At 44.7% G+C, this 23,646-nt stretch overlaps 1 protein-coding gene across 5 annotated transcripts in view; it reads right to left on the bottom strand.

Annotated features, from left to right (window-relative positions):
- RYR1 (ryanodine receptor 1) overlaps positions 1–23,646 on the bottom strand; it is a 1,245,571-nt gene that overhangs the window by 172,539 nt on the left and 1,049,386 nt on the right. For 2 of the 5 annotated variants that reach the window (XM_085625233.1, XM_085625234.1), the window contains 4 exons: positions 22,294–22,422; positions 13,284–13,388; positions 11,567–11,596; positions 6,183–6,230 (listed from right to left, as the gene is read on the bottom strand). In XM_085625233.1, coding sequence (XP_085481359.1) covers positions 6,183–6,230; positions 11,567–11,596; positions 13,284–13,388; positions 22,294–22,422 — 312 coding nt within the window. The remainder of the gene's footprint in view (positions 1–6,182; positions 6,231–11,566; positions 11,597–13,283; positions 13,389–22,293; positions 22,423–23,646) is intronic. The other 3 variants (XM_085625236.1, XM_085625237.1, XM_085625235.1) reach the window with 2 other exon arrangements.

Below are 23,646 nucleotides of genomic sequence, written 5' to 3'. Positions count from 1 at the left end.
GAAATAGGTCTCTCAGGAGGGTGGCCTGCAAAGGTCTGAGGCTGATAGTCGTACTTGTTGGTATTCTTCATGCTCGTAGAGTTCCTCCTCTAATTCAGGAACATAGTATACATCCACCTGTGTAGAAGAGTATACTGTGTCTGACATATGTTCCTGGTTGCTGCATAGTTTTCCAGATCTCAGTCAAGTAAGTGTACTGCTTGGTGGGTAGAAATTTCAGCAGCAAGAATGATGAAGGTTAGAAAAGAGATCCTGTCATTCACGGAGTCATCGTTGACAGGGCTGTTGCTGAGATAGTGTTTGTCATCAGGGTGGGCACCGCCATCATGGTGGATACATTGTGGCTCTCAAAGAGGTCTCTGTTGAAAGTCTAAACATTCAAGATGTCATCGATGGTGCTGTCGTTGACGATGTCAACATCAATAAGGGTCTTGTCTTTGAGCGTGCAGTCAAGAGTAACTTCTAGATTGTCCACAAAGGGGAATAGGCAATAGACTTCACTGGTGCGGTGCCAGCAATGGAATGGTCGTGGATGATGGTGTCTTTCTTGTCAACAGAAGATCTTTGGTTTTCAAGGACTTAGGCAGCTTGTCTAACTGGATGTCAGAAGCACTTGATTGTCAGACAAACTTTTGTGCAGGTTGTTCTTCACCCTTTTTTAGCGCCTTTTCTGAGGAGTACTTTTGCTGATGGTTAGAGGAGGTGACTGTGGATGTTTTTAAAAGAAAATGTCAGCTGAGGAACCTCCATATGCTTCTTTTTTTTGCATGCCTTCAAGGAAATGCTTGGTGGAGCGCTGTTCATAGAATCTTCCCCTGAGGAGGAGGCATCCCCTTAAGAAGGGGGAGTTCTGTTCTTTGACAGCAAATAAAGAGCCAACCTCCTTTCCCTATTCTTAAGTGCCTTTCTTACAGGTGTTGCAGCAAGATGATTGGAATAAAGGAAAAAAATGCCTTTATCATGAAGATCATCATTTTAAATGTTCCTTTGTACGCAATCCAAGCAAGACTTGAAGAGAGACAATTTCTCCTTGTCGTCTAGAGTGGCAGTTGGTTACAGTTGCCAACCACCTGGGCAAGTACTGAGGTGAAAAGCATAAACATCCACTAAAAACAACTCACAGTGTGAGGAAAGTTGAAGATAGAGTGTTCTGATGTCCAAGGAACACGAAGTCAAGGCTGAAAGAGTAACCAATCTAAGATAAAATACAGGTTAGAACAGAGCTCTTCACAGGAACTTCCTCACACCTGATGTGCAATAGAAATCTGAGCTATGGGGAAACAAGGGGAGTAGGCGCTGTACTTTCAACTCATTTGCTGAAGTTCAAATGAGGTGGGTATGCTACTAAGCAAACACTTGTTGAGGCCCAAGGGCATTTTAACACTGTTTGCTGCTATTTAAAGTTACCATGGATTTCCAGCCTGACGACAAGGAATGATGCAAGCATGTGAATATATGAAAGATCCAATGCTGGAGAAATAGAGTTGTTAGTGGGGGAGGATGACAAGTGCTTTCACTCTTTACCTGTCACCAGCAGGTCCTTTTTAAAAAGTAACTCTCCCAGTGATCAAAAGTGGGAGAAATACCAATAGGGTAAACAGAGATTCACTCGGAAGCACAGACGCAGGCTGACACTCTTTGGCAGATGGATCTTCAGCTCCAGAAGTCTTTAGGTGACAGGGCTTGTGTGAAGTGAAGGTAGATGTTGAGGCACCTTGCTCTCCTGACATCAGCCATTGCACGGTGAATGGCATTTAGTGCATGAGAAAACCCCAACCCTACATTCCAAAAGTGGTTGTGGCTAATGTTGTCATTGGCGGGGACACAGATGCTTACATAAGTGCCTCTGAAATTAACAGTTCAATGTGCCAGATTGAAAAGATGCATTAGAATGCGATTCTAATATGGTGGATACCTATCAAGGACATTGATGCAATTTTACTCTAACGCCTGAACACTGCACATTATTTAAACACATTAATAAAGCCCTTATCAGCATGTTTATTCTGACTCCTGCAAAGTATCTAAGGGCATCTGTGGATAGTATTACTAAACAGGCTGAGATGTATGAAGGAATCAGCAATTTAGTTGAATCAGCATGTCTCCTGAATAACTGTTTTAAAAAAAAAATCCCCAGCAGTAGTACATAGTAATCCCAGGGAGCTCGAGAAGGCAGGTAGGCCAGTACTACAATATCAAGAACATACTGTTGAGAACACAAGAAAGGTAGACTTCGCCACACCAGTCGAAGTGCTGGTGAGAATAAGAAACCAATGAACCCTAAAATGTAGCTAATGAAGGGTGATCCATGGCCAGCTCATTGTTGAAGAAGGGGCTCCTAGGAAGGGAGGATGCCTTTTTATGACTTCTGCTGTAGGGCTGTGACCAGATTGCCTCTGCCTCAAACACCAAATAAGATACCAAAATTGTCCAACAAAGAACCACTCATGGAGTTTTGTGGGTTTGTGAGTAGAGAGTGTCTCAGTCCCAACAGAAGGAAATATTACTCTAGTTTTCTGGGTAGTTTGGAAGCCTCTGCTAATGAAGTCAGTATGACAGCATAAGGGGATACATGTCACTACAGTAGAGGAAAAGCTGCTTTTGCCAGATCAATACCTCTGTATGTCAGGTTGAATTGTTACAACGAGGCTCGAGTCAGATCAATGACATGGTCACTGTGGAATGTGCCTGCGGTGGTCACTGGCCAAGGGAGTAGCTTTGTGTCCTTCCCCGCTTATTGAGTTTCTGCTTGGCAATGCTCAACTGGATATAATAACCCCTTAAAATTATTTCCTTTGATACAAGCCATTAAGAGGCCTAGAGACGTCCAAAGAAACATCATACTACCCATGCAGACTTCTGCAGAGTATAGAGAGAGTGCCCAATCCTCTATGGTCCTCAAACAAAGTGTTCTCCCATGAAAAAAGTAAACACTAGGATTTGCACAGGGTGTACCATATAGTGAGCCCAAGTACTGTTATCCAGGTGGCACTGGGAGACTAGCAGTGCCTGAGTGTTACATCAGTTTCTTACTCAACCTAGCACATGACATCACCATGGTTGGGCACCATGCGAAGTTGGAAAGCCATTTTACTAACAGATGCAAGGGAAAGTTAAGGAAATCTTTCTGTCTTGCCTAACACACCGAAGCACACCGAAGTGAGGAGGACAAACTAGACTCCCTCTCCCCTTATTCCATCACCTTTGGAAAAGTTGGGAAGTATCATTGTCAGACATATGGAGCATGAGATATTGTCAAATAATCTAACAGATCATCAGTGCTGACAAAACCACAAAATGCTTGTGAAAGCACATAAACAAAAAGCGACATTAGGGCACAAAGTGAGCTCTTGGAAGCGGGGGGAGGGATGTGGAAGAGTGGTGCATGTTTGTTTTGTTTTTGTGTTATGTCTATTTTCAGAGATTATGTTGAATGGCAAAGTTTTGTGGTTGCCAGCCTTTCTGTTTTTTTTCCTATCTGTTTTCTTTTTGTTTTTATGGTGGAGATCGCTATAGGCATGCATGCCAGAATTACCTGTCATTTTATCCCGCTCATTTCTGTGATGTATTTATTGCGGATTTTGTTGTGTAATGTGCCACCTTTTCTTCAAAAACCCAATAAAAGGTTTGTGCAAAAAAAAGAAAATGTGACCTCTTCTGGTGGCATCCGCTTGTATTACAAAGGTTAATTATATAGAAATCGAGGGAACACATATTACTGGATTTTTGTAAGGGCCTTGGTTACATGGAAAGACTCAAGATGTATGCTTTAGGCACTGAAGAGACTAAACAAATTCAAGAATGGTTCCCCAAAAAGCTAAGCTCTACTACAAATGAAGACAATTCCTAGGTAAAGGCAGCTTGGAACCAGGGGACTACCTCACAATCCTCTAGTCTAGAAGGGGAGACAAGTTGACGTTTCACATTCAGCCTCAGATACAGAACATTTGATTATAGTTCTTGTGACAAAGGTCATGACCTAATGCCTTTGGATCTACAACACTTTCTGAGTGCCACATTTGCAAGACCAGACTAGGTTAGCAAAAAAGACTAAAGATAGAGGTGGGATATGAATGGTAGGTGTGTAGGACAGCAGTTTGGGCTTGAGAATGACACTTAAATCACCATGAGGGGCTGCACTGAGGCCTGTGGTGAAACCTTGAAGGTGACTTAACCAGTGAAGTAAGATCATGGGGGGAAACAGTAAGAGAAGTCTAACAGGACACTATGGGTGTGATTATTAAGATAACGGTGATAGGCAATCCAACAGTAAGGGCTAAGCTGGACACTTGAGTGAAACAGAACGACCTTTAGGATTAAGGTGGACTCTCTAGGGAGCAAATGAACAACACTTAGGGGTGGAATAAACACAAAAGGGACTGTGCTGGGGTGTGTTTAATTGGCTCAGAGGAAAGGGGCATGCACATCCAAGTGACCTCACCACTTGGCTTGGACATTTATCATATTGATTATGTTGTAATTATCCTGAAACACAAAGGCTGCAACATTGTTCTGGCTTGGGTTTGATCAAAAGATTTAGCTCAATATACAGTCAAAAAAATGCATCTGTCGGAATGGGCTCAAGCAGTGTCAAGGAACAGTTCTGAGGAGCGGAGAAGGGTCTGAAAGGCAATAAACTGGGAGGACTGTGGAAAAGCTTAAAAGACAGGACAGAACACTAATGTGAATAAGATATGGTCAAAGCAAAGGGTGGAAGACTGAAAGGGAGAAGGCTGGGCAGAAGGGGAGGGGGCGATCGATATCCTATGGGATGTGTGGCAGGACAGCAGTGAAAATAGGAATGGAGTGTTTAGGGAGCCAGATGAGAGAACAAAAGTGTTACAGCAAGAAGAGCAAGACAGAGCAGCAGGGAGAAAGTTGGGGCAGTGGGACAAGGCAGCAGCAAGGATCCTATTTATTGGGAGCAAGTGGCACAGTAATGAAGTGGACAAGCCTTAAATAAGGAAAAGTGAGACAGTAGTAAGGGCAAGAGCAAGTCACTAATTGGAGTGTGACTGGAAAATAGTAAGGGTTACTAAAATGAGCAGCACAGCAGTAAGGACCTGGGCAAGACACTGTGATAAGTGAGGCAGGACTGCTGTGAAAAAAGATCATTAAACTGCGACAGGTAGAGAAGCAAGGGTGGCAAGATATTATCAGGAGTACGGTGAGACAGCAATGAAGATGAGAAAATAAAACAACGGGCAGCAAGACAGAAATGTAGATAGGAGCAGGGGAAGACACTGAAGAAGAGCAGGCTGAGGTGGAGACATGTTGCTAAAGTAATCAAAGGGCTGGGTGGGGCATGAATGGGGTGGTCAGAAAAATCTCTGTCTGACCATTTTGCATCAAATGCTCATGTGAATACAATGAAATTGTCTCTTTAAACTGCAACATAATAATCTCACAATGACACATTTAATATTGGTAAGTCCCCACTGAGGCTTGGGCACTCCGATCGAGTATCATACTTTGATTGGAGTGCCCCAACTCTCTTCACTATTTCTCACCAACCTTGCAGGCCTGTGAGACATTTCACTGGAGCTGCACTAATTAAGCAAAAACATGAATGTATATGTGGGCTTCCAGAATAGCATAGGTCCCTTCTACCTGTGATTATACAATGAAAAACCCAGGAGGCCTATGGTTACCAACCAACTTTAGCTTTGCGTAGTCCATTTTTAATAAACAAATTATGCGAAACAAGGGAGAGGGAATGAGATGATGTCACAATTTAGTTGATATAAAAAGAGTATGTGAGCACTATGGGTGATAAGCATCCTTTAGGCCAGGTTACTGCAAAGAGCAAATAAGGCACAGCCAGATAACATTGTTGAGACTAGGGAACCATTATGGGGACTTCATCCACATCCCCTTCAGCCTCCACCCTGATAACACCCCCATCTTACCTTGGGGTAGACGTGACTCCAGATATGATCCTTGCATGCATTGCAATAAAGAAAAACTGTTTTTGTTGCTGTAGATGTTACCGCACATCACAAAGTACTCTTTTTTTTAATAAAAACACGCACTCTTTAACTACCGCCCAAAACACTCCCAGCCCCATTGTGCGCGTAAGCTCAGCCCAAGGAAGGAAGAAGGGTAATTTAAGGTGAATTGCTGGAGTGGATGGTTTTAAAGCTGAGTGTTAAAGCTGCACAGGCAGAGATTGATCACCTGACCTGCAGAGAGGGATCAGAGAGCAGCGGAGGTCCGGTTCCAAAGCTAGGCTAGAAAGTGATAACAAAGACACATTGTGCGGCATCAAAGACTGTGCTAAATATGGTCAGAACCATCTTGAGGGAACACGAGCAGGGAAGAGATGGCAACACTAACAGACACTGGTAGAGGGGAGAAAGAGACCATCCCTCCGTGTGGCGTGGAGATCCAAATTTTATGGCCAAGATGTGATGTGTTTTTATTTCCATGTTTTATTGCACTTGGACCCATATTGCTTATCTGTTTAGAAGCTTTCCATGTGTTTGTGGGCTTGCACATTTTATGCATGTTTTGCATAAATGTGTATGATAGATTTTTGCATGCATCATATGTGTCTGGATATGCTTTCATGCAAAAAGAGGGCGCTGCATTCCTTGCAAACATTATGGTACTGTACTTTGATGTATTTTGTGTTAGTGACAGTCCTTACACACATTAAAGACCTGATTCAGTGTTAAAGGAAAATCTTATGTTTTGTTGAAGTGCTTAATCCAGAAGAGGCCTCCGGTGGATTTCCTCCATCATCAGCTACCATTCCGAGTTGTGTATAATCCTACGATTTGTGGAGGAAATGCTAAACCACTGGAGAATTCACTGGTTGAATTTATTCCACCACAGTGAGAGGATAGTGGATATTTTCCTGCTAGAGGATTCTTCACTGTCAAAATTTCTCCAACAAGGAATTTAGAACTTTCTCCATGAATAAGAGGATTCTCTGCTTCCACCCATATTTACATCAGGCCTCATGACACAACTTATCTATATGTAAAGGTGCATGCATTTTCTGTGTTTAAGGCTTTGAGTACATTGGTCTTGTGATATGTGTACTGTGTTTGAGAATTTCTTCTCTACTTCCTGGTTACCTCATCGCTCGCATACAGCATACAAATGTGCTGGAGAACTAAGAAGCTCTGCTTTACACCTGGGATGTCTTTTCTCCCCCCTCCTTGTTATCCAAGAAAGACCAGCAAGGAAAACGGGCTGACCACAGCCAGCCACAAAGAAAGCATTGACTCTGGGTGCACAGACGAGGGAGAGCATCTCCAGCCGCCGCCACCACACTTAAAGGCTCATAGAGGGGACAGGTATTAGAAGAACAGTTACTCGGGGAACATAGATGGAAGAAGAAAGAGAGAAAAGACAAGGACATGGTTTGAGAGGGTGCCAGAGTCACAAGAAAGAGGTCTGTAAAGTATAGGACACCTCATCCAGCTCAGGACAAGACCACACTTTGAAAATAACATACTGCTAAACACAGTGCTAACACGAACAGTGCCAGAGAATCTAATTCTCGATCCTCATTTCCACAGCTCACATCTCTCAGTCATTTAACATGGCTTCCATCACACAAGCACATTTTTGGCATGCTTCATACCCCGAATGTGAACTACACATCCACAAAAATGCACAGGAGGTCATACCCAACAAACATACACCACACAATATGCCATACCAATTCCTGAGGGTCTTCATGTCTTCCAACAATGCAAAATCCACAGATTTCTAAGCCATGCCACTAACAGCTATCCAGGTTGCCGAGCTGTGGCAATGCATAACCTATTGCACCAAGAAGCCCTATCAATGCTAATAACATAGCATTATTAGTCAAGCTGTGACAAAGCAGACAGGCCATTTCCTGAAATTCCTGACATGGCCCAGTTGGTAATTATTGTGTGAGCAGAAACTAATTCTAAAAGACTCAACGCAAGATCATAGGCTTTTTAGAAAGAAAAGATTATGTACCTGTAGCCTGATTCTGCATCATAGGAATTTTCATTGAGGTCATGGGAGAGGGAGCATTCCTGGTTCTGAAAGGACAGGTCTATTTTTAGGTCGAGCCTAGGCAGCGGCGGGTGTGTGCTGTCCGTTGTATTGAATAAAGGACTTTTCTCCCACCTGCTGCTTACTATTGGTTCAGTCCAGTGTCCCTCTTCTTTGCTGCCTCCTAAGGGGTTCACGCAGCAATACCTCACTTCCGTTTTTCACAGAGGAGCACCACCCAACTCCAGTTTTCTTCCGCTTGTATTCTTTATCTGTTGTTGGGGAAAACTCTTTTTTGTAATTTTTGCAGTGCAGCACCCCACGCTTTATCTTTAGGTATGATTGATTGATTGATTGATTGGAGTACTTATAGAGCGCAACTATCACCCTACGGGCATCTTGGCGCTTGCATTGAGAACCCGTCCTGTTGCATTGCATTGGGAACCCGTCCTGGTTTTTCCCTGTAAGATAACCCGTACTGGGCATCCCCAAGGTGAAAGCCAGGCATCCCGCCGCGGGGGGCCGTATGGTGGCCACGACTTTCTTTTGATCTCCACAGGGTGGCTCCTCCCTCCTCTATTTTTAATAATTATGAACATACTTTAACTAACAGCAGGTGGGGAGGGGAGGCGTCCTCGGGACAGGTCAATACTGGTCGGGTTTCCAGCACCACATCGTGTGACTGCAGTATGTGTTTCAGAGACCCCGCCGCCAGAGGGCATGTATTCTTGCGGGCAGTGAATGTGACGGAACGACACTGCATGCCCTTGCATGTAAAAAATACACCGACAAGCAGTGCCGATATTGTCCATATATAACGCTGTCTCACTGCAACGCGCCTGTGATATAATGGAAAGCTGCTTAAAAACGTTGGTTCATTGTGGTTTCCTGAGGTTTTCTTTTCGTAGCTGGCTTTTCGCTCCTCTCATGTATTCTGGGGCTGTGACTGGGATGTGTGATGGGCGAAAGGGTTCAATAACAGCCAGGTGCGGACAAGAGCCAGAGCATGGGACACACTGGGTCTCAGTGTCTGGCTGCAGTGGGAGCAGGCAGTGAGAGCTGACTAGTGCCAGACTCATCTGGAAAGGGATCCATTCCACCTAGGAAAGCCATTGCTTTTTCCGCTGAACTCGAGTGGGCTCCATATATTACCAGCACTGGCATCCCTTGTTAAAAAAGTTGCACATGCTGCCTGAGCTCTTAAGAGGTCTTGCTGCTTGTAGCGGGCAATGACAAATGGGATTCATGGTAAATAGGAGGTGCTGGTTTTAAAAACATAATAGCTATGTTCGTGGAGGCATGCCTGTGAATTCAGCAAGCCTTTCAATGTGATTTTTACACGCTTTCGAATTTCAGGCGCAGGCACACGTGTGTTTGTAGAATTAGCGGTTTACCAAACGTGCCCAAAAGTGTTGACGTAACGTTGAGATGTGCGGCGCTGTTACATTGAAGGAACTTGGATGTTTCCTTAACACGCTGGTCATTATATAGAACATATCCCGAGGCATGCAGGTTTAACCTATTAGGCACGTCTGTTTTGACTGATCAGCAATCTCTACTTTGAACCTGTGCAGTTGTAGGGGCTTCTTAGAGAACCTGATACATAGAGTAAATTGTTACCTGTCTGCTAAGGGTTTTAAAGAGAGGTAAAACAAGACACGTGTGTGTGTTTTTTTAATGAAATTGTCTAATGTTTTGCCAACCTGCTTTTGTGTAAACGTTGATACGTCTTTTGATTGTATCTAAAACAGGCATTTTTGTGTACTAGTGGCACAACCAGTAATCCACTCCCGAGTCAGCCTGTATATCTTCTCCACTGCATTCTAAGAGTGGCACATGTATTGTTGAAATTATATTTTAGTCCACACAGAACGCACACAAATCTACAACACTATAACAACAGTTAGAGTAAGGAAACTTCTTTCTTCTCACTTGGCAGTTTTTTGTTAGTGCTCCGCGTCTGTTTGTCCCATGTGGACACTGTCATCTCTCCCTCACATATCTCTTTTCTCTCTCACACTCCCACTACCCACTCTCATCTTGCAATACCACTGCCCTCTCTCATCCCTCCCTTACACCACCTGTCTCCTCTTATAATGCCTACTCACACATGCTACGTTCCTCTACCTCCTCACACTGTGCACTAGTCCACCTCTCGACTCCCCACAGGTGTCCCTTCCATTTGTCCCTCACTCTCTCTCATACTCTTTCTCACCCATCTCTGTCGCTCTCTAATACACTATCCCCACCTTTCTCACGCGGTTAACTTCAGGTCTTCAAGCATAGTTTCTATCCCGTAACTTTTCAAAGTTACTATCCCTCAAACCCACGCTTGCCTCCTCTTCTAAGGGTGTCTTCTGTGTACCCAAAGCCTCCCTCTTTATGTGTCTATGGCCTGCTCTCCCCTTCTTTCTATCTTTCTCATACAGTATTTCTGCTCCTCTATCTCAAGTTCAATAACCACTTTCTACACAAACTACCTGTCCCTCTCATTCTTCCTTTCTTTCTATTCTCTGCAGCTCTCACCACTATCTGTTCACCATACCACATAATTCCTCTACACAAATACACTACACAACTCACAATCCCACAACTAACAATTCCAATACAACTCACATAATTCCCCCCACACCACATACATACACTCCGCTCCGAAACAAAACACGTAGGTAAAAAACATCATTTACAACCCCAATAGCTCTACTCTCACAAACGCGAGACCTATTGCATTGCAAATGCTTGTTTCTCTACTCTTCATTAAAGTCTATCAGGCTGCATTTTTACCTTCATGTACAAAATGTGTAAAGGGGATTTTGCATGACAGATGGTGCAACTCGGCCAAATTTTGGCATTTTATGGCAACAGTACGGACATTCAGAAGAAAAAAATGATATATCTGATAGACTTACAATCTCCTTGATTGTACATGAATTCACGAATAAATACATTCAGCATTGTTCTTTCCATGTAACAATCCCTACACAGCTAAGCGCCCCGGGTTCCGCGCAAGCATCAGGGAACTATTTAAGCATTTATGTAATAACGATTCCTACGATGCAGAACCAGGACTTCAGGTACATGACTTTTTCTTTCTAAAAAGCCTGGGAAATTGTATTGACTCGAAGGTAGGCAAGCCATTTCCTGAATTTCCCGTCATAACAATCCGATAATAACTGGGTATTCGGAAAATAATTCAACAAGAGTCACCACAAAATCACAGGCTTCCTAGAAAGTGACCATTTCAGTTGCTTTGCAGTCGGCTTAATATTCTGTGAAGGTGAGTTTTAAAAACGCATACCTCTAGCAGTTCGGAGACCACAAAAATGCAGAAGTACAACTGGATTTTTACTAGAGTCCATAGTGGGAAATTCTTCACAAAGACAACAAACACTAACTCACATTCTCTAAAGATGAGTGCCTATGACTTCACAAAGCTCTGGCTCGTGTTGGTGTACAAAAAAGAGAGAGAAAGAAGAAAGAGAAGGAACACAGGCATGGGATACAAAAACAGCGTGTAAGGAGCAGCGAACATGGACGGCAAACATTAGGGTATCAAATGACAGCCGTATGACAGAAAGTGTCTTACTCCATTTCGCAGTCCTCCACCTTTGGGCATCTGTTACACATCAGAATAAAAATGTCATTTAGAAACATTTTTAACAGCATTTTTGTATTTTTTCCGAAGTGCATGCCCTTTCCACCCTTCCTTTATTTTGTTTATGTTGGGGAGGGAATTCGGGCTGTCTATGAGGGGAGACAAGGGGACTGTCATTGGGTCAGAGTCTGGCTTTCTTCAAAAACTACCATCTGAAGGGCTTCTGGTATTACAAATGAATAACATATTTGTCATGGGATCCTCTTGCACAAGCTTTGGCAAAGCTACTAGGGCTGACGGAAAAAAGGCAACCTTTTGGCTTTGTCAATGTTTGTTTTGTCATGGTTTTTGTCAAAATTATTGCTGGGGATGTTGCCAGTCCTCATCAGTCTAAAAGTACATCGGCAAAAAGAAAATAAATATTATTGTTTTGGTCTCAAAAAGCATACATTGCCAGATTAACCCCTTGCACTTATGGGAACTACTTTGTGTGTGATATGCTTCTGTAAGAGGGCAGAATCCCATCACTCACAGTGAAGTTAGCCAATGACTGAAGTAGGCTGACCCACTATTCCATGATGTAAGCTGTAGTGGGTGGAATAAAAACGTGACTGACACAAAAACAGACCAATAGATGAACAGGGCTGGATAAAGGCCCCAATAAGTTAGTATATTATACATATAAATTTAATAAATTCAAAAGGCCTTGATTAATGCCAGACCTAAAAATCTCCCAAAACGGTGGCAGTTCAGAAAGTCTCTGCATCTGAGCTTCATTATTATCATGGTAATGCCTCTTTAAACAGATCCATTGATCAAAGGCTCACATTTGGCATTAAAAAATAGAAAAACTTGCCATATCCCGTGTTTATTCACATCACAAGCCCATTCTTTCTACAGATGGGGCGGGGGCATGTATGTGTGTGTGCATGTACGAGTGTGTATGCATGTGTGTGGTGCGCACACAATCAAAGGTGTATTTTATGCCACGTATTTTACCTCCCCTTACAATAAAACCTGTTTGATTTTAAAGAACAGAAAATGCCAACTGTCAGTGGACTTCCAAGGAGTTCAAGCTGGTGACAAGCGGAGGAGAGGCAAGCTCTGCGCGCATATTGTGTTTTTTTGTGCACATTTAGGCTACACCCTTTTGTAAATTCAGATTTTAGATCACATTCTGTGGGACAACCTCCATAGGGCCCTGGGGGGTCAGGGGGCTCAGACTCATAAAGGAAGGGTGGAAGCGGGAATACAAAAATGAACCAAAAGAACACCAAACCCCAGAAGGTACAGCCGTTGTGTCACAGGCGAGTTAGAGAGCAGTTCAGAATTAGTACACAAAGTTAGATAAGAAGGGTGGTGTGATTTTACGCGCCCAGAGGGACTCCTCTAGGAGGCTGACCCACTTTTTGTGCTGTCTTAAAAGGTGCCAATTCTGTGCACGATTTCTTAGATAAACTCATAAATAGCAAATAAAACAAATAATAACTAATGACTAGGTGGCCTGGGCCATCCTGGAAACTTCTGACAGTTGGAGCTTCGTTTTAGGAACGCCATGCCCCTTCATCTCTTTGTGCAGGAATGGGACTAGGGAATGCAGAGTGGCATGGAATCTAAGGCCTATTGGAAGCCGAGAGATCATAGGCCGATCAGCAGCAGAAATCCATTGTGTTCCCTAAGCCCTCGCTGAGGGAAGAGGTGACTGTACCTGAGCGAGCTTCATCATCATGTGGGCAAACACATGGAGGAAGCCAACCACGGCATCCCACAAGCGGCTGTGGGCTAGGCTCTGCTGGTTCCCAGTGCATGGACCCTGCGGGGAAAAGAGTGAGCATCAATAACGGCAGCAAGAGAGAGTTGATGACATGACAAAGGGCAAGTATGAGAAAGTTACTTACCTTAGGTAACGCTCTTTACGGTGGATACACTAAATGTGAATTTCTCACCTGTCGAATTTTCCCAGGCACCAGACTGGATTCAGAAATTTTTCATAGCAACTCCCTTGTGCATCAGTAGGTGGCATTTCGCAGCTCCGAGTTGGGTCCTTCCCACCCTGGATGTAACATTAGGCCCACCACATCTATGCCATTTCGGAGCACTGACGTCAGTTTCTTTGAGATCCATGTTCGCACCTTTGAATGTGAAGCTTCTGAAATCAGAATATGCCAGTGTGCAGATCTCTAGATTGGTACTTTATTAGTCTGGACTAGAAAAGTCCATTCAATAGAACACAGAGGAGGGCGGGTCGGTGAGGAATCTGCAGTTTGATGGAGTATTCATCAGAAAGAGCTTACTGAAGGCAAGTAACTTTGGGGCAGATTTATGTTAGACTTGCGCCACTTTTACGCCACCGTTGCGTCACTTTTGTGACGCAGCGGCGGCGTAAACCCTGCGCTACGTTGCGCCCCATTTACATCGTGACGCATCTATGGAGATGCGTCACGGTGTAAAGCCCTGCGCCACATTAAACCTGCATCAGGTTTAATGTATGCAGGGTGGGCGTTCCATCGAAAAAAGCCTCAGAAAAGTGACGCAGTGAAATCTACAAGATTTCACTCAGTCGCTTTTCGGACGCTGCTGCGTCAAAACCTTGCACCTGCTTGAAGCAGGCGTAAGGCATGACGCAGCATGTTAGGTATGGGCAGCCCCTAAACATTGCTGGAGTTGCGTCGTGCTTGCGACACGACTCCAGCAATGCGCCGCCCTTACACCAGCAGATGTGTCACGCATCTGTTTATCCTTGCGCCACGATGCGCTGCATTGTAAATGCGGCGCATCTGTGGTGGCGCAAGGGTAAACTTGCGTGACGCATCTTTCCTGGCGCATCCCTGCTGATTTGCAGGGATGCGCCAGGAAACATAAATCTGCCCCCAATTCTTCTGATGGATATTTCTAGCCGCAGAATCCTCACCTCGTAAATAAATACTCCCCCAGGAGATGGGCCTGTGGAATGGCTCATACCAATGAATCCTGCACGACAGACTGGACAAAATGACCCTCCAGCCGGGCCTGGCAATCTAGGCAGTAGTGCTTTATGGAAGTACGGACTGACGCCCACTTAGCAGCATGGAAAATGTGAAATACAGGCATACCACACCCCAGTGGTGTGGTGTAGCCGTCTTGCTCGTGGAATGAACGCTTAAGCCCTCTAGGGGCTGTTTCTTTGCCAGCCCAAAAAAGATCTTTATACTTAAGACAATCCATCTAATAATGGTCCTCTTCTGCACCGCTTTCCTCTACTTCCCCCCAGAGAAGCCAGCAAACATCGTATTGTACACCCTGATATATCTTGTACGACTTTTGTAAAAATGTAATGCCCTCTTGGGGTTAAGCCGATGGAGTGGTTCCTCATCTCTGGAGGGGTGAAGAAAGCCATGGATTGCTGGTGGACTTGGCCCTCTCTGCAGAATCATCCTCAAACTTTTTTCCTTTACCCTCACGTTTGTGTTAGCTTTTAAGACTGCAAACGTTACCATTGCTAATCAGTGCTCAAATGCTTGTGCTCTCTCCTTTTAACATGGTGAAAGTGGCTTACAACCAATTGGCACATTTAATTAACTTATAAGTCCCTACTAAAGTGGCACTCATGTACCTAGGGCCGGTAAATTAAAAGCTACTTGTGGTCCTACAGCACTGATTGTGCTACCCACGTAAGTAGCTCTTTAAACATGTCTCAGGCCTGTCAATGCAGCGTGTGTGTGCAATTCAAACTGCCATTTCGACCTGGCACAATAAACCTTTTGGCCAGGCCTAAACATTCCTTTTTGATACATATATACATCACCCCTGGGTAGTCCCTAAGAAGCCCGTAGGCCACGGTGCAGTTTATTTAATAAGTTGGACATGTGCTTTTCAATTTTACATGTCCTGGTAGTGGAACACTCATAAATTTGTTTTTCACTACAGTGAGGCCTCCTTCTCCAACAGGATAACATTGGGTTGCCTTATTACATTTAATAAGAGATAACTTTCAACTGGGAGCAGGCAGGAATGTCGAGTTTAGTATCTGAAGAATTGTAATTTAAAGCCTTCTTTAATGGTAAAGTGGGAATTTACGTCACACTTCTGAAAATGGCACTTTAAGAAAGTTGGCATTTTCTTGTCCCAACCATTTGGTGCCTGTAGCCTGCTCATGGGTCACGTGACTGGGTGTAGTTGACAGGTGGACTTTGTTTATTCCTCCCAGACAGTCACACAATAGAGGGATTAGTTGTGTTTGGATGGGCCATAAACGTGCAGGATGGGGGGGTGGGGTGGGCTGGACACAGCCACCTTTGCAACTGAATAGCCTGTGCACTCCCTTCACACCAAGGGCATGTCAACACTGCATTTTTCATACACCCATATTCGAGCCAAGGCAGGGGAGGCAGGAAAATTCAAGGACTTCAAAGGAAATTCTCTAGAAACTTCTCATACTTCAAATTGAGCACCAGGTATAAATAATGGACCCAACTCTTCAGTACACCTCTGGACCTGTGGATACTACAGAAGCAGGACCGCTGTGCTGCCTTGCTGCTAGAAGGACTGCTACTCTGCTGCCCTGCTTCTCTGCTGAACTGCTGCCCTGCTTGCAGAGAAGGAAGACTGGACCTGCACCCTACCCTTCATCCCAGGCTGAGTGACTCCAAGGGTCGACTGTCTGACCTCCTGTTCTGAGCTATAGGGCCATAACACACTCCAGAGGCTCCCTTCAACTGCCCAGCTGCCTGGACCTACCTGAGCCCTACTGGCCTCTGTTAGAGTGAATGCCTGATCTCCAAAGTGGAGGCCCTTAGATCCTGGACCCTTGTTGTGGCATTAATTGAGATCTCTCTACTCAAGAAAATGAGCAATCATGAAGTTATGAGCTCTTTGCGATAGTGCCCGTCTACGCCAAGATCTTGCTGCCCGCGGCACCCGCCAACGCGAAGCTCTGGTGAACTTGACTTTTCACGGGACAGCAACCGCCATTGATGCCCATCAAAACAAGAGCAGCACTTGGTGCTACAGTACTGATAAGGCACTGTAACTGCCAGTGCGAAGCTCCAGCAACGACCGTCCGTAACATCTGGCCCACTCTTTGCCATACATTAACAACCATCCGCAACTCTGTTCCTCGCAGCCCTTTCCACCGAGAACGGAACTCTGCACGCTGGACTTTGAAGGTAACTCTTTCTACAGGAATAACTTGGTCCTTGTATCCAGAACACGCCCCATTGCGATCGGCCTGAACCTGTGACTTTTACCCGGTCTTGCATGATCAGATGTCACTAGCAGTGCTTTGAGGCACTTTACTTACCTGAAATCTTTAAAGTTGCATACCTCCAGTCTACTGATTGGAATTTTGTCCTTTTGGTGTGAAATAATTGATTGGATTTTACTCACATTGGTGTGGAATTTTTCTTGTGTCACCTTATTAGTGCTGTATAAATACTTTACACATTGCCTCTAAGTTAAGCCTGACTGCTTTTGTGCCAAGCTACCAAAGGGTTAAGCACAAGTTAATTTGGGGTTTACTGTGACTTCACCCTGACAGAAATTGTGGTTACTGCTTGAGCAAGGTTTCACTCCCCTCAACCAGTAACCCAAGTTCCAACAATTGCCCTATGGGGAAGGGTGTGACAACCTTCTGAAGAAAGCAGCCTTTATCCGAACAACCAGTATGTCTGGAGAAATAATAGCATACGGCTGCTGGACAGATAAAGCCTGAAGTTCAATCAGTTGACAAGCAAATTACATTACAATAAGAACGTTGTTTTCAGTGTCAATAGTTGGAGAAAACAGCTGTGCATTGGTTCAAATGGGGACCACATCTGGAATGTGAGAAGATAACACTGCAACATCACAAAAGGTGTTGGTGACAACCGGTGAATAGCTCTTCCAAAAAGTGCATAACAACTGGTTATTTGAAAAGAGATGGCTGACCGGGTAGATGTAAAAAATGCCAAAAGAGCCGACAAATAGCCTTTAACTGATGCCAAAGCAAGGCCTTGCTAGGCTAAAGCAAACAAAACAGCAGTGTATCTGCTAACTGTGTCTGCAAATGCTCAATGTTGCAAGAGGAACACCATACAACAAACTTCTGCCAGCGGCCCGCATAAACGTTTTTAGTAGAGGGATAACAGGCTTCCAGTATTACACCAACTACTCCGGGAGGAAGATCAAAGGCCATCGACAGTCGTAGCTCAAACTCCATTTCATGCATGGTGGTGTTGTTTGTGCAGGCTTGGTTGCAGGACCATGACCTGCTTCTGCGACAGGAGGTCCTCCCAAAGGGGCACTCAAATCAGAGAACAGATGCTTCTGGCCAGTAGGTTCCAGGTACCACACTCTTCTTGCTCAGCCTGGACCCTCAAGGATGACTCGGGGACTGCCATTCCTGATCTTCTTCAGAATTGTGGGCAGAGGAGATAAAATTGGGAAGGCGTACAGAAGTCCCAAGCCCAGTGCCACATCAGAGTGCAGCCATCATTTGAGATTCGCTAGGCTACATCTTTGCGTTTGTCTTCCCTGGTGTTAAAGATCCTGTCAAGTCTTGTACAACCAGGGAGATACCCATAACATTGAGCCACTATTAGAGGCACAGGGCCTCCTGGCACAAGACCCACAACATTCTGTCCTGTTTGTTGCAATACTACATGGCTGTATTGTTCTCTGTGAGAACTTGCACTTGTTCCCCCTTGATAGTCTGAAGGATTGTTTTCAGTGCAAGCAAATCAGCCGTAACTCTAACGAGTTGGTGTGGAGGCGGGCTTCCTCTGATGACCAATGTCCTCTGATCTCCACCTCTCCCAGATGACTTCCCCAACCCAGCAACAATGCATGAATCATGACCGTAAGCTCTGGGTGGTGGGGAGAGAGGGGTCTGCCACCAGTCCAAATGCAGTCTAGCAGCCACCACTGACGCTCTTTCATAGTTTTCTCCGACCCCTGAATGGAATCTGAAAGGTTCCCTTGGTGCTGAGCCCAATTAAACTCCTGATCCTACTGCAGAGCCTGCATGTGCTACCTGCCGTGGTCCACAAGCAGGATGCAGGAGGTCAAGAAGTTTCAGAGCCGCTCTCACCAAGACCCAGGCATAGGGTTGAAGCATCAGGATCATAGCATAAATATCCTCTTTTCACTGAGGCAGAGTGAAGGCTCTGAAGAGAATCATGTAAAATTAGTCTTCAACAAAGGGACCGTTGGGAAGTCTTCCTTGAATGCAGACCATCCATGGACTATACAGTGTGAGGTGTAATACTCCACCTGGCTCTTTCTGCACATCGCATTTTGCTCCAATATCATTAGTGACCGTGGTGACTCCTGCAAGTTTCAGTGCCTTGATCTTTAACTTGATCTCTCTCTCGGGCTCCATATTTTAAATAGCACTGATGATGATCCCATATCTTTCACGGGATTGAAACCTTGCTGACTATATCATGGACCTCTAATGATCTGTACTACAACTTAGTGGGCCATGATATTCTTGACTATATGATACGCATAATGCTTACTTTTATCACACTGTATCACACCCAAGAGAGCACCAAGCATGTTTTTCACTGGCACCCACTTCTTTGTCATATTTCCTCCTGTATGTTTTTATTAAATTGCTATTGGTTATGATTAATGTTTGAGATTGTTTATTTAGGGACCACTGTTTTTTTAATGCAATTAACCAAGGTCCCTAGTGATTCTCCCAGTCCCTGGTTCACTTATAACTACCTAGAGCAATTTTGCGGCAGCTGCGATGGGCGGGGTGGTGGTTTGGGTAGGTCGTTGCCCCAGAGGCCTGGAGGCTGGTGGCCAGATCACCGGCCTCTGCCTCAAAAGGTTTGGGAGGCCAATTGCTGTTGAGGCATGTTCTGACATTGTCTCTGCTGATAACCACTTCCGAAGCCTCAAAAGGGCCGAAACTACTAGGAGAACTGGCGCAAAGGCGGTGCCAGGCCAAGAAAGCAGTCCTTGCAGTCCTCAAAGAGCTCTAGGGCTGAGTCCTCTTTGTCTCCAAAGAAAGGAGTGGCATCGAATTGCATGTCCATCAGTGACTGCTGGACATCACTGAAAAATCTGGTGAAGCAGACTGGTACCAACTCCTCTACCCAGGCAGATTGTAGTGTCCAGGCCTGGTCTTATGGAATACTCCACCACATCTTGGCTGCCTTGTATTAGGTGCTAAAGGTAAGATTGAATATCAGCAAGAAGTCCATCACAATATACCACAATGCATGCATGTACCTCCCCAAGAGAAAGCTGTTGTTGACTGATCGCAAGGCTAACCGAGGAAAACATTCTCTTCGTGAAAGTCTCCATGCATTTTGACTCTCAGCCTGGGGGTGTGGTCAGGAACGCATTGGAGTTCAATTGACTGGTGAAAGCATGTACAGCCAGACTTTCTGGTGAAGGGTTCTGGGGGTGGCAGGCAGATTTTCCTTGAGCAGGCCTATGCTGCTTTGCAATCTGCCTGTTAACTGGAGGGCACGATCCTGGCTTTGCAAGGTGCCTCCAACAGTGTCTTAGTGAGGGCCTCGTTGAAAGGGAGGAGAGGTTTTTGCGTTATCTGTCCTGGCTGGAGGACCTACATTAAAACATTAGTCTTGACCTCAGTGGTGGGCAGAGTGAAGTCCAGAACTTCTCATGCTCTTCTAATGACAGTGGCATAGGAGGCAGTCTCTTCTGTAACCACATTAAGCAAAGGCGAATCAAGGCCAATGTCAGGTGATGTGCCCAAGCCACTGGTGGCTTGGAGGTCTAAAAATAAGTTTTCATCCTCGTATGGTTTACTGCTGTCGTCATCATCTCCCTAGTCATGAAATCGTTGCGGGAGCGATTCAGGGTCAAAGTGTGGATATTTGTGATATTGGTGCAAATTTGGTTCTTAACGCAACAGGATCATTTGCTTTCCATCCAGCATAGCTGACATCGGTGACGGTGTCAACACTCAAGGCTGCAGCGTGGGCTATGGTACTGTAAATTGTATGATTGGTGCAATGTCGATGGAAGACGCTCCAGGTCTGCTTTGAACCCAACAGGATTATTGACTCCCTCTCTGGAATAGGCGGCATTGGTGCAGGTGTCGACAATCAAGGTAGAGCCATAGGCTGAGGCACCGTAAATTGTATCGGTGTCAAGCCCAAAGCTGTGCCTGACCTTCGAATGAGGCACAGTCAGCCTCTAGGACTGATTCACTGGCGGTAGACTGACTGAAGGCAATCTCGGATCCTTAGGGCCCAAATGTGTGCCAGAGGGATCTGGTCGGGTACTGAAGATCCAGTCCATAGTCTTCCTAAATTCCCTTACTTATCACATCGCTGTAGGGCTGGGGAAGTCAGATCGAATAGGAATAAGTGCCAGAATAGATTCAAGGGTGGGAGATAGAGTTAGCGGCCTGGAGGTACCCAGGGCATCGCACCACTACAAATTGTGGAAGTGGTGTGCCCTCGGTGAGCCATGTTTAGAATTTTTGTGTTTTTATACTTTTTGAACTTAACTGAAGATCTCGATTTCAATGGCGAGCATTCATGAGATCTGGCTCCATCAACTGTGTCCAAGCCTTGGCGACTTCCGGCAATGTGCGACATACAACTTGGCCTCACGATCTTGGATATCATTCAGGTTCATCTGGGCGCATTTGCCACACAACCCCTAATCATGCTGGGAGCCCAGACACAAGAGACAGACCTCGTAGGGATCCATCACCAACATGTTTGTTGCAGTCCTTACACAGTTTGAACATTGCTGCCTTAGGAGGGGACATGCCCCTTATACACTGGAAAAATGTGAGAAGAAATCTCTGTCAAGCCTGACAGACCAAAGAGAACAACTTCTGGATCCGCGTCGAGCAGCACATAAAGATTGGAACTGACGTTAGAGCTCAGGGGAGGCACAGATATAATGGCCCGATACCACATCCATAATGGGACAGACCAGACAAGGAGCTGCACAATGCTACCTACCGACACACAAGGGAGATGCTATGAAAATCTTACGGATCCACTCTGGTACCAGGGAAAATTGACAAGGTGAGGAATCTGTGATTGAAAGTATCCATCAGAAAAATATTTTCAAGTGGCGTTGAGAGGACAAAGCATTATCTAAATTAGTGAAAAGATGTGCCATTAACAGGGGCAGGCTAGAGGAGGTGCAAAAACTAAGGGAAAGCCAGAGAATACATTACCAAGAGCAGATGACATGAGGTGGCATTATCAAGTGAAGGTTACAGACAATGATGTTACCAATGACTACTCTGTGCAGGTGATGTAAGCAAGGGCTGGCAAAAGCAGTGGTTTATCAAGCCTCCTGAAGGATGGTGTTACTAACAGGAGTTGACAGAGGGGGATGTTATCAAGGATAATCATCAGAAAAGGTGCCATTATAGGAATCGAAGGGTGGAGGGGACATGGAGAAGAAAGGTGAAGATATTAATTGGGTGGGGACAGCTGAATGAGATAATATTTGTTCGTTGAGCAGTTCTAAGTGGCGTGAGAGTAGGACAAATACAGTGACAGTGCATTTGGGTCAAAGATAGAAAGATGAATGGCTCTTTGTTGGCTCTGTTGGGGCACGACAGGGGATCAGAGCAAGGCTTTGTTCAATTAAGACAATTTATGGAGGTAACTGGCCCTGTTAGATCAGCGAAAGAGAGCTGTGATAGTTTTGGTTCAGGGTAGGGATTTGCTGTTTTTCTGAAGGATGGGAAAGAGCCTGGCATAAGGAAGCAGTTAAAGAAAAAGGGACAGAACTTAAAGAGGTCTTACCTGGATGTACTCAGTCAGGCTGTTGAAAACCTGCTTGGCAACAGACATGGCCTTGGAGAAGTTCCTCTTGCCCTGGTCATCGATGACATCCTTCCCGGAATAATACCAATAGAAATCGCTGATGGACTCCTAAAGAAGTGCAATAAATCAGATAAAAATAAATGGACAAATACCTTTCTATCTGATGCTTTCAGACTGTCCCACTGTATTTCCAGGCCTTAATCTCAGGAAAATCATCCTGTGCAAGTCTAGAACACATACAGCTATTATATCTCTACTAGGGATAGCAAGCATCATTCCATCTAAGCCAGCCCCATTTAGGCCCTGCTAGTCAGTAACAACTACTATAGGCAGCCATTCAATGCCTGCCAGTGGGATTCATTTTCTGCCACCACCATTCCATCCACCAGAATTAATCCATTCCTACATACATTCCTACATGCATCATTCTTTTTTCCACCATTATCGTTTCACATCAGTGAATGGCATTGCGTTTATGTCAGTAAAAATGTGTTTAAGCCAGAGTCACTTCATCAATACCCTTGTCACTGCAATCCTCTAGTGCCGTGGTTCTTAACCTACAGACTTTCATGGATCCCCATTTGATCATTACTGAAATCCAGCACTGAGAGCAGTCCCAGACCCCCTGAGTAGGCGTTGATGACCCCCAGGGGTCCCTGGACCACAGGTTAAGAACAACTGCTCTAGTGTAATTTTTCTGTTATGCAGCATTTCTAAGGTACACTTGGACAATCTAATGGTCTCAAGTGATTTAAAGAAGTTGAATAACCAGAGGGCCTTCACGTGGAAATAAATACATCCCAAATGTTTTCCTTGAAAGATCACACCCAAATATAAGACCTGGGTAAGTGATTTAATATAAGGTAATACAATGATGGAGAACTACTCAGATATATCACATCCGCCTCCAGACCACAGAACATGTTGGACCCACTGCAAATATATCTGCAGGATGAGGGTTAAGAAGGGTAATTTTGCTCCTTAATTTGAAGGAGATTTTATGCATTTGGATGTTACAATTTTAGATGAACGAAAAGGCTAGATTTGAATGTGCTTATTTTAATGCCGTAAATATGCCACGGTGCCCTTTTAGATGTCACAAATTTGTACTATTGATCTCAGATTTTTCTGTGGAATTTACTGGGAAGTACCTGATGTCGGATTTTGTTTTATCATGCTTGTTAAATGATGATTTTGCTTATATGTGGAAACTATGACACACTTTAAATTAATATAAAAAATCTATTTGCCTTCAGAAAATGGCTGTCCTGGATTAGATCATTCCATAGGAGTTGTCCATGTGCAGAGAATGATCTGCTGCAGCTTGTATTC

Source organism: Triturus cristatus, chromosome 9 (assembly GCF_964204655.1).
Source record: "Triturus cristatus chromosome 9, aTriCri1.1, whole genome shotgun sequence".
Classification (NCBI taxonomy): Eukaryota; Metazoa; Chordata; class Amphibia; order Caudata; family Salamandridae; genus Triturus; species Triturus cristatus.
Note: the sequence above shows the minus strand (reverse complement) of the source record. Positions and strands in the feature narration are given on the sequence as shown.